This window comes from Haliotis rufescens, unplaced genomic scaffold (assembly GCF_023055435.1).
Source record: "Haliotis rufescens isolate VD_foot unplaced genomic scaffold, xgHalRufe1.0.p SCAF_17, whole genome shotgun sequence".
Classification (NCBI taxonomy): Eukaryota; Metazoa; Mollusca; class Gastropoda; order Lepetellida; family Haliotidae; genus Haliotis; species Haliotis rufescens.
Genome location: NW_025963857.1, coordinates 28648647 through 28661933, shown reverse-complemented (window position 1 = coordinate 28661933; position 13287 = coordinate 28648647). Strand labels below are relative to the sequence as shown.

At 42.0% G+C, this 13287-nt stretch overlaps 1 protein-coding gene across 1 annotated transcript; it reads right to left on the bottom strand.

Moving 5' to 3' along the window:
• Positions 1–1496: 1496 nt before the first annotated feature.
• LOC124138606 (beta-1,3-glucan-binding protein-like) lies at positions 1497–12518 on the bottom strand. The gene is made up of 12 exons (XM_046505340.2): positions 12354–12518; positions 11152–11250; positions 9748–9882; positions 8990–9111; positions 8471–8545; positions 8296–8356; positions 5748–5909; positions 4949–5032; positions 4201–4312; positions 3105–3179; positions 2396–2522; positions 1497–1790 (listed from the first exon to the last, which is right to left on the bottom strand). The coding sequence occupies exons 1-12, from the start codon at positions 12469–12471 to the stop codon at positions 1584–1586; spliced, it is 1377 nt and encodes a 458-aa protein (XP_046361296.2). The 5' UTR covers positions 12472–12518; the 3' UTR covers positions 1497–1583.
• Positions 12519–13287: the final 769 nt, after the last annotated feature.

Here is a 13287-nt window from a genome sequence, read left to right as displayed (position 1 = left end):
CCTCCCACATTGAGCTGACGCGCCGTGATATAACTGAATAATGTTAAAAGCGGCGTTAAACCCAACTCACTCACTCACTCACTCACTCATATACAGACAAGTTCTCCATTCATGTATGTATCAACCTGATCAACCACCAATCTGTTCAACAATGAAAGCCACGACATCATTTTTTTCGTTCAAGAAAAACATCGCCAACAATGAGCGAAGTCGAAACAAAACGAATAGATCTAACACGAGCAAATCAACAATTAGCGTCACTCACTCAACTCACTCACTCGTATCTTGACCATGCTTCACAAGTATATTAAATGATATGTCATTAATTTTTATTTATTCGCATTTTGTTCGTCTTGAACACAGGAAACATAATTTTACAGGTCGCCGTCGCATGGCAGGTTTACTGCTGTACGGAGTCTGGCAACACATGCTTACTTTTTATGCAAATTGTGAAAATACCTGGTGGTACTGGTAGAGTAGTGCATGCTTTCCCTTTTCGCGGGCATCCGGTGTCATCTCTAATTTGTCATTTGTCCATTCATATAATTTTCACAGTTATGTTGCCAAAGTAGACATAATTTATGGATCACAACTTCTTTAATACTGTAAAGGCGAAGTTTCGGTACAGATCCTTATATCGAGTCAAGAAACTTAGTCTTGCTTGACAACGGTATAAGGATCTATACCGAAACGCCGCCTATACAGTATTAAGAAGTTGTTATCCATAGATTGTGTCTACTTTGTCATCCGTCAACTTCTAAGTAATGATATCAAACAATTCAGCTGTGTTGCCCTTCACGCCAAATGGAATCTGTTTTGGCTGGTGGTTGTCTTGCATTTAGTTTATATTTATCCATGACACGTCATACATTTGTCCTTGAGTTTAAACTTGCAACTTACGTTACCTTCTGTCAAGGCCCTTTATTGTCGACCTCTCCCGTGGTGTAGTGGAAAGAGCGTCTGCCCGGAGTGTGGAAGGTAGGTAGTTCGATCCACGACCGCGTCATACATGTTAAAATGTTGTACTTTTTGTTCCTCTGCCGGGAGCTCGGCATTAATAAAAGGGGACTAATAAAACAAGTTGAATAAAACATGGTCTGCAAGGAGTAGGTGGTTCGTTCATATTTTTGTGGACACTTGGCGTCAACACTACTTGATGGCAATTCATAAACACATGGTGGTGATGCAGTCGGATTCGTTCAATGGCTTTTGGCAGATATTTCTTATTATCACGAGTGAGTGAGTGAGTGTGTATGGTTTTACGCCGCTTTTAGCAATATTCCAGCAATATCACGGCGGGGGACACCAGAAATGGGCTTCACACATTGTACCCATGGTCGAATCGAACCCGGGTCTTGGGCGTGACGAGCGAACGCTTCAACCACTAGGCTACCCGACCGCCCCTCTTATTATTACGGAAGAGGTTTCTGTCCTGTTTGTATGCATTGCCTCAAGGGATTACAAAACCGTAAGTATAACCATAATTGTTTCTTGTGTATATTGTAATCTTAGTTTTATTCGTTGTCATAAACAAAGACAGACATATATCTTTATTCCAATATTCCTTTCCCAAGCTTCTGTTACTAATACTGTATCATCTTGACGGACTTGACCTTCATGGCGACGTCTTCCCCGTGCCACGTTGACTGCCACTGCTGTTTGCTCTTCCAGAAGTCCATCATGGCGGTCGGTGAGTTGTTCTTCCATGGTTTTGCATGAGGCGTATTATGCCAGGAGTCCAGGAAGTAGTTATTGGTACCACCTACAGCAACATTCAGAATGAGGCTCATCTGTAACACGAGAGAGTGAGTAAGTGAACGCCACAGTCATCACAATTCCAGTTAGATACTATGCAAAAATAATAGGGGAAGGTCCCAAACATATTAACAATTTGACAGTCATGAAGCACGTGAAATCGAACAGCACGTGCAATGGGTGGTATGCCAGATTTACCATTGTCACCTTGGCGCGGTTGTGAACAGACGCATATTGTTTTCTTGGAACCGAAAGCTCAAGCTCACTTCATAAAACACGTTTAATTATTCAAGGAGCAACAGCATTGCTCATGCGACGTTTGCACCGTGCTAAACGTTTACGTGCAATATGCATGTTGCTAGTGGGTACACGTCAGCATCGTGTTGCCAAAACGCTGCATGTTTCGCAATCTGTCAGCAGATTGGGGGCCCGACACCGGCAAACACATAACGTCGATGATCTACGTCGCTCTGGACGCCCAGGGGCAACAACTCCAGAACCAGGACAGGACAGCAACAATAGTTTTTGTCAATACCATCCAGCTTTCCTCAAACATCAAGCTGACATGTCGTGAAATAGCGCACATACGCTCGCTTAGTCATGGAAAACCATGTGGTCAGATGAAATCCAGTTTCTTTACCTTCCCATCAAAGGGTGCATCGTTACCGCCCTGAGACCAGACATTGGTACCAGATTGGTGGCTGTATGACCAGTAGCCTTGAGAAGGCGTCGTCCAGGCCATGACTGGCTGGTTGTCTATGTCCATCCTTATAAGAAAACGTGTTTAATATACAGGGACCAAAGGGACCACTAAATTTAGTTCGTTAAAACCGTAGTTCGTTATAAGCATATTTACAACATATATACATGGTGCTTTGCGAATTGACAAGTTAAATGAGAAATTTACAGTTAATAACCAAACATTTTCAAGAGACTAACAAAGAACAAGAAGCGATATTAACTCAATAAATGACCATCTGTCATTAGTGTGCCTTGTCAATGTGGAACTAACGTAAAAATGAAGTCAACAGATTGGGTACGGGATAGACACTTAAGCTAAAGGGAGAGAATTTTCGGGGACATAACTCGTATAAGACAAAAGTACATTCAAAGTGTTATGTTCATTGCAGTGAAATATCAAGTGTTATGTTCACCGCGGTGAAATATAAAGGGTAACGTTCACTGCAATGAAAATATCTCTTTTCTCAATTTCTGAAAAGTAAGTCTCGGTATTGAACGTTTTCACTGGTGTGCGTTGACTTAAACGTGCAGTATTCAAGGGCAACGTTGGTAATAAGTAGTATACACATTTATAAAAGACCTCATTTTGATGACTACGTGTATGTTACCTGATATGTCCAGCTGTCCAGTCCACTGAGTAAGTGTGAAAAGAATCTGCCCAAGTTGTTCCGGTTTTGCTTGTTCTGTAAAACACATTGTCCTTTATGAAAGTGTGTCTGTTTGTTTAATGTTGTGTTAACGCTGCACACCGCAGTATTCCAGCTATATGACAGCATATGTGAATAATCGAGTCTTGACCAGAACATCCATTTATTGACATTACGAACACCGATCCACACCGCCGAGCCTGATCACCGGCTCATCAAGTCGGCTCGAACGACCAGCACAGGTTGATGGGAATGTTTCCTAACCTGGAATCCTCACGGAGTGTGTGGAAGTGAGATAGAGAATGTGACATTCGTACGACTCAACAGCTACCGACATATCACTCTAACGTCATTCGTGATTAAAATGGCGTTGTATCTGCATGCATGTCATTTGGTTCAGGTTTCCACGTGTCCACGTTTAATGTTCATTTCCTGAAACATCATCTTCACCCTGCCTCAGCAACACGTAGTTGTGTCCTAAAATTTAGGATGTTCATAATTGCTGCACATGTACTGACATTCGGAATGCTTGTCGAGACCTGGTCTGAAGGTTTAATATTAATATCAAGTTATTGATGTTCCATAGTAACACTCATGAACATTGCCAGTTCATGTTTGTTTGTTGTTTAACGCCACACTTAGCAATATTCCAGCTGTATGAAGGCAGCCGGTGAACAGGAAAGTATGGATCAGACAATCCAGTGATTGATATCATAAGCATCGATCCAAGCCATTGGGATACGATGACATTCATCAGCTGAGTCAATAGTGAGTGAGTGAGTATGGTTTTACGCCGCTTTTAGCGATATTCCAGCAATATCACGGCGGGGGACACCAGAAATGGGCTTCACACATTGTACCCATGTCGGGAATCGAACCCGGGTCTTCGGCGTGACGAGCGAACGCTTTAACCACTGGGCTACCCGACCGCCCCGCTGAGTCAATAGGCCCGACCACCTGATCCGGTAAGTCGCCTCCTACTACAAGCATGGGCTGCTGAAGAGCGATAATTCACGGATCTTCACGGGTGGATAGTTTATGATAACGGTTGTATTACTTTGAATCTCCTTGCTGTCTGTGTTGACTTGGCGACGCTCCGTAATGAATTGTAGACAAGACACGGTCAACGCCCTGGGTGGCACCGTTAGACTCTCTCAAATGGACGTTGCCTTTGTATGAAATCATAGATGCATGTGTTAGCGTAGACGGATTGGGGTATATTTCAAAGGAGGGTTATTCTAATATTTCTAATATTTTCAACACGAGTCACTGTAATAGTTAATTTTGAACTATTCTAACAATTCTAATAGCGTTGATATGTTTTAACATGCATATTATTCCCGAGTTGTTTGGTCTATAACCATAATCCCCATGCTCGTTGGTTTAACAAATTAAAGCGCCAAATGTTCCACATAATGAGTGAGTGAGTATGGTTTTACACCACTATAACTATTTCCTAACAATATCACAGCGGGGACACCAGAATGGGTTTCACACGTTGTACCCATGAGGGGAATAGAACCCGGATCTTCGGCGTTACAAGCGATTGCTTTAACCACTAGGCTACCCGCCGCCTCGTTTCACATTCTGTTTCACATTTGTTTCACCGCGACATCCAGTATGTCCAGTGATCATGAACAGGTTATTGGCAAATGTGGTGAAACTTGGCAAACACGTTTTTTTCATTTCTTTTCGAAACAAATATTGCTTTTCATTTTTTTTTTTGAAAAAAGGAATCCCAGCACACTGCGTCCCCACTTAATTAAAATGCTCCCAACTTACTCACTCAATGATGGAACACATACCTCTTGATTCCATAATGTCGATCTCACCGGAAGCTGGCCAGGCACCATATTTCCAAGGCCAGCCGGGAGGAAGCAGCCAGATTGCTACAACATTTAAATCAAAATATGAACTGGATATCTATAAGTTCGGAATGTTCATTATTGCAATGTCCACAATGAAAGTATATTTATATGTAATGCTCCAGTGGAATCATTTGCGTAAGTCATAAATGTAAAACATCAACGCCTGAGAATAGTCAGTCGCGAAACAAATTCCATAGGGCGCAAAAGGCAAAATAATGATGACAATAATATGAATGGATCACTGCCAAAAAGAGATGACACCCGGTGTTCAACATGCCACGTTTGACATATGTATTTTAGGCGCATGCCATATACGGGTGGCACCATCATCATATGGAATTCGATGATAAATCAAACAGTTTTACTCACATGATATCCTCCTTCAAAGGACCATTTCGTATTTTTGAGGGAACCTGGGATTTTATCGATAAAATGATTGTCCCCGAAAATTCTTGAAAAATATAATTATGCTGAGGCAAAAGGAAATTGCCTGCCATGAACATCACATTCTTGCAATGTGGTTTTATTTCAATAAAATTCAGGCTCAAGGTTTAAATAAAAAATAGATCTGGTTTTGTAGCTCTAGTTGAAAAAAATAACTAATATTGACACAAAATCCGAGCCACCACCAACCTCCTCCCTCCCCCTTCCCCCACTCCCCCAACCCCTCCTCTGATGGTCGTTCCCTTACTATGCGTTACACAATATGTAATTGCATTGGACACAGAGGACGCACCTGGCCAGATCCAATCTCCCTTGGGAATCTTCGCCACAACCTCAACCCGTCCATGTGTGATTGAGGCTACAGAAAACACCTTAGATGACATAATTGGTGGAATCTGAGCTCCCTGACGACGACAACCATTGTCTTCCGCCGCTGTGCATGATCCCCATTGTTCTGTAATAGATTATATAGAGCCAAACTGTCAAGTGCAGTGTCCGTTGGGACATGGAGACATACGGATAGGTGTGGTGTCTTTAGGGACATGGAGACATACGGATAGGTGTGGTGTCTGTTAGGACATAGAGACATACGGATAGGTGTCATGTCTATTAGGACATGGAGACATACGGATAGGTGTGGTGTCTGTTAGGACATAGAGACATACGGATAGGTGTGGTTTCTGTTAGGACAAGGAGACGTACAGATAGGTGTGGTGTATTTAGGGACATGGAGACATACGGATAGGTGTGGTGTCTGTTAGGACATAGAGACATACGGATAGGTGTGGTGTCTTTAGGGACATGGAGACATACGGATAGGTGTAGTGTCTGTTAGGACATAGAGACATACGGATAGGTGTGTTTTTTGTTAGGACATAGAGACATACGTATAGGTGTGGTGTCTGTTAGGACATAGAGACATACCGATAGGTGTGGTGTCTGTTAGGACATAGAGACATACGGATAGGTGTGGTGTTTGTTAGGATATGGAGACATACGGATAGGTGTGGTGTCTGTTAGGACATAGAGACATACGGATAGGTGTGGTGTCTGTTAGGGCATGGAGACATACGGATAGGTGTGGTGTCTATTAGAACATGGAGACAAACGGATAGGTGTGGTGTCTGTTAGGATATAGAGACATACGGATAGGTGTGGTGTCTGTTAGGACATAGAGACATACGGATAGGTGTGGTGTCTGTTAGGACATAGAGACATACGGATATGTGTGGTGTCTGTTAGGACATAGAGACATACGGATAGGTGTGGTGTATCTTAGGACATAAAGCCCCTCGGTTAAATGTGCTGTCTGTTAGAAAATAGACATAGAGAGTGTGTTTTCTTTTAGAACATGTGCTATTCATTACAGTGGTTTCTGTAAGAATAGCATAATTTCAGAGGCATGGATAATCACAAAACTTACCAATAAATGACATCACGTTTTGGGTAAAGTTAACATCGAGATAAGCTTACTGAATAAGACGGGTGTAACGCCAGACTAAGAAATAGAATATACGATGGGGGTACGGGACCACCCCAAGGAAGCTCAGGAGCTGGAGCTAGTCTAGGGTGGAGTTGTCCCGTACCACCATCGTCTAACTCAGTGGTTAAGGTTAAGGTTAACTCTTAAGGTAGCTGAGTTTGTTTTGTGGAACGGGGCCTTGTGACAGAGACATATGCCACAGTCTGCTATTCTGTCATGGAGAAGATATTTAAAAACATAAGTCAAATCTCAACTCTTCTTATAGAAAAAATAGCATCATATGGCTTAGGTTGTTATTCTGCTGAAGAGGTGCTAAAACATATGACGTTTCGAGTTGTTCTGTTGTTTAGCATACAGAAACATGCAATAAAGTCATCGTTCGGTTAACGAGAACACAGTCTGCTCTATCTATAGGTTCCGAGTACGAAATGACCATGGGGATGGGGAAAAGAATGTTGGTATAATAAGTTTTAAAAACAAGTCAGCATTGGTTCAGATCGATCGATTACAAGGTAACCAAAACCAGTGTCTAGAAACATTTTTCAGCTGAATTATGCTTGGTTTTGACTCTGAGGTCCATGGTACGACCCAGAACATGTAGAGGGCGTCATGGAAAATCATAAAAACGAAATTCTATGGAGTAGGCCCGTATACAGCCTCAGACGTATCCCGGCCAACAAACCTGATCTTGTCCTATTTGATTAATCCAGTGAAATCATTAATATCATTGAATTTTATGTCCCCTTTGACGCCAATGTGATTGACAAGATTCATGCAAAACATGGCAAATATGTAGACCTTCCTTTGGAAATGTCATGCTTGCATCCCAAGGACCAAATTGTCCGACTCCCCTTTGTTCTCGGTACCTAAGGTTAAAATGACTCACAACTTTGGTACCTCCCAGTCTGTTGACTGACATTGGGAGAGTACACGGTTTCGCTACCAGGAATACAGCCCTTCTGACAATCTGGCTAAATCAGAAGGCTGTAGTGTTGGGGAGTTTTCACATTCTCCGAAACATTCTGGGATGGTCCCATTTGCTGTCCGGGATGCGTGTAGAGGGGGCAAGGGCCCTAAAATGATGATAAACCTAACCAGCCTGACTGTGCCAGGATCACCCAAATTCTCTTTGTTGCATTTTTATTTTAATATGTAAATAAGAATAATAGCCCAACGATAATAACTAGATTAATACAGTTTTGGGTGTTACTGTTTGCATTCCTGCATTTCTTAATTTTTAATTTCACCAGGAGTAAAACATATGAAGGTTTCTTTACGTTTGATTAGTTAGAAAAGAAGTATATAGAATAAATCAAGTTTTACTTGCATTACAAAGGTAGTGATGTAGTATACATACGTTTAACGTCAAGGACGCCGTGTTGAAAGAAATCGTCTCCAAACTTGTCAGCAGTGAATGTCTGTATAATAAATTGATAAAGTAACAGAATATGCCATTCGCTTCTCGTTTTATGTCTATAAAAGATACGGTTATGTAGTTCATTTATGTTATCAAGACATCTTAAATATATTACCGGTTTGAGGTAGAGAACGCCATTCTTGATGTACGTGTTGGCAGCTTCAGGTGTATACATCTGGAACTCTCCATTCTAATAATTATAATCATAATCATAATAAAAAAAGGAATCATGCAAAACTGAAACACAAATTAATAATATATAGCTTAATATTTGGCACGTGACTGCTCAGGTCTTACATGAAGATTATCTTGTTGACAACCAAATGTCCCATCAAAGGAAAATCATGGCTCTAGTTGATGGATTTGAGATGAACTATAAAGGAAAATGTCGACTTCAATCGGGGTCACGGGTGGCCCAGTCGTTGCGTCCCTTGGGCACGCCAGAAACCTATGATTGTGGGTTCGAATCCCGGTTCGCCCCTGTTATGTTTCTAGGTTTTACCGAAGTGGTAAACCGCTAAGACCTGCATCACTTCGGGCTTTTCTCCGACATGAAGCTGACACGCCATGATATAACTGTAAAACTGGTAAAAGCGGCGTTAAACCCAACATACTCGCTCGTCTTGAATCTTACCCCTCCTCCCCAACATGTTATTTCATGGTGCCAATGGTTAGGATTGAGTTGGTGCGAGTTGAACGAGTCCTCAAAGACGGTGTTACCACGACGGTATAGCCGTGGGCTAAGTGATGAGGCAGCTGTAGGGGTATGTAATACTGTCATTAAGGCGTGGGTATATCATACTTGTCATACAGGTTTATTTCATGTCAACATTTGTTATTTGTTAAGCGAGTTCTTGTCGGTGCTACTAATTAAATCCCCCGTAAGAACCTGGATCTTCAGCAACACATGCTTTTCAGAAGAAATCGGGTTGTCACGCTCGCTGACTTGGTTGAGTGAGTGAGTGAGTGGGGTTTTACGCCGCTTTTAGCAATATTCCAGCAATATCACGGCGGGGGGCACCAGAAATGGGCTTCACACATTGTACCCATGTCGGGAATCGAACCCGGGTCTTCGGCGTGACGAGCGAACGGACATGGTTGATGCATGTCGTCGTATCCAAGTTGCGTAGATCGATGCTCAAATGATTTCAAACATTGGATTGTCCGGTTAAGATTCGATTATTTACATACCGCCGTCATACAGCTGGAATATTGCTGAGTGAGACGTTAACGAACAGACAGTAACAAACAAAGGAGTTAAGTATGTTCTTGTAGCAAACGGTTCTCCATATCAATGTGTGCTTCATTAATCATGTTACTTTCAAACCATTTCAAATATCTAAAGATTTACTTAATGTATATGATCAATGTGACTATGAAATATGGACATACCTGGAATAGTGAAGACACCGTCTACATGGTATACAACATCGCCACTAGCAGATAAATATTTCACTGAATATTCAATCGCTTCCTTATCAGTGAAGGCATGTTTGCTTTCGACCTCACACTTGAAGTGTCCAGCAGCTGAAATATGGGCATATATCATGGAATAAGTTGGTGAGTGAGTGAGTGAGTGAGTGAGTGAGTGAGTGAGTGAGTGGGTGAGTGAGTGAGGTATAATTTAACTTTACATCGGCAGTGTGTCAGTCATGATATTATAGTGACGAGAACAGTTACAAAGATAAATATCTGTAATTGAAACGTGAATGCGACATACATATATCTACATTATATTGGAACATGCATGTAGAAGCTGGCCTTTCAAATGATAAAACAACCTAATGCGGGCACAGTCATACAGGTCGATTATGACATTGATTGTCATCAGATGGTACCACTGACTGCTGCCTTTAGCGCTCATCAGATGGTAACACTAACTGCTGTCTTCAGCGTTCATTGGATAGTAACACTGACAGCTGCTTTCAGCGTTCATTTGATGGTAACACTAACTGCTGTCTTCAGCGTTCATTGGATGGGAACAATGTATTACTCGCATATCATGAAGACATATTTGTAATGTTATTAACTTAAGAATTGACTTCCTTATTTTTTGCGTTTTATAAACGTGAAAATCAGTGAACGCACTGTGTACATCTGCGAAGCGGATTTACGCCAAGTGTGCACACCGGGTTTAACATTAACTTCATAAACCAAAAACAAACCATACATAAATCAATTCCTATATCTTTGTCAACAAAAATAACTCCACTTACTACTTATATAATCATCAACAAACATAACATTGGAGAAAATAACACAATAATACAACAGTAGTCCGTTAATGGTCTGATAGTTTTTCGGGTGTGTGTGTGAGCGAGTGAGCGTGTGTGTGAGAGAGAGAGTGAATGTGTGTGTGAGAGAGAGACAGTGTGTGTGAGTGTGTGTGATAGTGTGTGTGTGAGAGAGAGCGTGTGTGTGAGCGAGAGAGAGTGTGTGTGAGTGTGTCTGTGTACATGTGGGAGAGTGAGTGTGCGTGACAGTGAGTTCGTGTGTGTGTGTGTGTGTGTGTATGTTTGTGAGAGAGAGAGAGTGGGTGTTTGTGTGTGTGTGTGTGTGTGTGTGTGTGTGTGTGTGTGTGTGTGTGTGTGTGGCTGCTAGTCCGGACTAATCTCTTGGTAGAAGAGACATTTGCTCGTCACGCCTATAATTTCTGCGCTTCTGTACCCTCGATGCAAATGTGTAAAGTAAATCATCGACTACTGCTCAAAACGACGAAAAGCCTGAGCCACTTTATATGTCCAAAACTAACACATATTTAGGATTATTCTGTTATCTGTGCGAGATTAAACTCACCGTTTCTACGAACTGTAACAGTGTCCGTCACGCGTGGCAAATGTCCCGTTGGTTGATGAATAGCATACTTGAACTCAATGGCATTTACACCTGGTACATCTGTCAATGAAACAGGATCAATATTAACAAATGTTATATTTGGGATAACACTTTCTTAGTAAAGTACAGATTCTCGTACTTTTTGGGGGGTTGAATCCCGTCCGTGATTCGAACCCAAACTTGCCAGAGTGAGGCACCTAGTCGCCAGCACACAAAGTCAGCGATCTAACCCACTCAGCCTCCGAGGCTTCCACAAAAATGAAAGTCCGACAACTGGTAGTCTAGATCACGTACTTTGAGTACCGCTCTGACAAGTGTAAATGGCACGGTTCCCATGGCCGAAAGCTATTCAATATTATTTGCGATTTTGTAATATTGATGATCTGATCTAATGATCCTCTTGTGAAGCATGTCAAGATTCACGATGAATACAAGGTTTGCGTGAACGAACCAAGGATGTTAGACATGATCTCAATGTCAGTGTTGAATGTGATGATGGTTCTGTACTGCTGCACGGTACAGAAATGAGTGTCAACCAAGCGAAGTGCCATATCAAATCGATACAGGCTCGGTCCTTCAAAGGAAGGCTCTCTGAACGACCACGACCACTGTGTCGAGTTTATGTGCAGTGTGTTGAGAGGAACAACAACCCAACAACCTCCAGGCCAACCTGGCCTTGACAATTATTTATGTAATAGATTTCTCTGTCCCTTTTGACAGTATTGTGATTGACAAGATTCAACATGGCACATATCAGAACCTCGCTTAAGAAATGTCACACTTGCATCCCACGTACCACGTTTTCCGACTCCCCGTTGTTCTCGGTGCCTTAGATGTTGTACCCTTAAATCCTTTGACTGACAAGTGGAGAGTACCCAGGTTTGCTGCCAGGAACCCAGCCCTTATGTCAATCTGGGTAATGCAGAAGGCTGCAGTTTTGGGGAGTCTTCACATTCTCCGAAAAGTTCTGGATGGGTTCGACTAGGCAGCGCTTCCTGGGAGAAGTCCCATTCGCTGTCTGGTCAGCCTGTGGAGGGGACAAAGGCCCTGAGCTGATGATGAGCCTAACCAGCCTGACTGTGCCAGGATCACCAGGGCCTTCTTTCCTGCATTAATTTATTTCTATCTGTAAAATCTAATAACGTATAACTGAATGTGCTTACCAGGAAAGGAAACAGCCAAAGTGTTCTTTTCTGCCTCGTGTAATTTGATTGTAGGTTGCGGTCCTGCTAACGCCACTGAAACCAGGAGGCCGATCAGCAGAAACATGCAAGCTGCCATATTGACGGTGCAAATGCTACTGGTCTAATATTCCTGTGGCTTTTAACGTATTTCTGGCATATGTGTGAAGTACCATGTGTTGCACTTATGTAAGGGCGCTATCTTAATACTAAAACGTACTGAACACGTTATCATTTTCGTGCGTTTAAGAGCATTTAAGATGTAGATACGTTCTGGTTTCAAAGTTCATGCTTGGGTGGAGGTAAAATCGAAGCCCAGATAATTATGCATGTTGCTTCGATTATCGTACTTTTTGTATAACGCTGTAACAACGAAGTTTTTTTCATGAATTGCGATGTCCGTAGCATTTCAATTATGTTCACGATTTAGAGTGAACAACACGCTATTAACTAAGAGCCGTGTGCTTTATTTAATGAGCTCTGTTTTTGTATCATGGATGGGAATTAAGAGTTTGGTTTGAATACCTCTGCCATTTACAATATGCTCGTCAAAACAATTTAGGGAACACTGATATTTTGTAGCACTGTTCATTCGATTGCTTTTAAATTTGGTAAATGGCCTCCTGATCGGCGGCTAACGTACTGATATTGAAGACGATCCTTACTCAAGTGACTTCATGACCAGAACAAAGACTTTGAATCATACTGGACTCGTCAGCGTTCATTTTGACCAGCACTCATTTTCATGGAATTTTGTTGTTGTAATCTCCTCCTCATAGCTGCCGTAAAAATGGAGATCGTGCATTTGCTTACTTATTCTCATGAAGCACGAGCCACAAGGAGTTTGTGTGCGAAATTTGGGTTGATAAAGGCAGGTCATGGTGTGGGCCGCCTTCTCATTTCATCACAGAACCAA

Coding starts and splice junctions, on each gene's coding strand:
- LOC124138606 (XM_046505340.2), bottom strand. CDS start 12,471: ATGGCAGCTTGCATGTTTCTGCTGATCGGCCTCCTGGTTTCAGTGGCG. Junction 9,883..11,151: donor TGTTACAGTTCGTAGAAACG/GTGAGTTTAATC, acceptor CCCATATTTCAG/CTGCTGGACACTTCAAGTGT. Junction 2,523..3,104: donor TGGACAGCTGGACATATCAG/GTAACATACACG, acceptor TTTTCTTATAAG/GATGGACATAGACAACCAGC.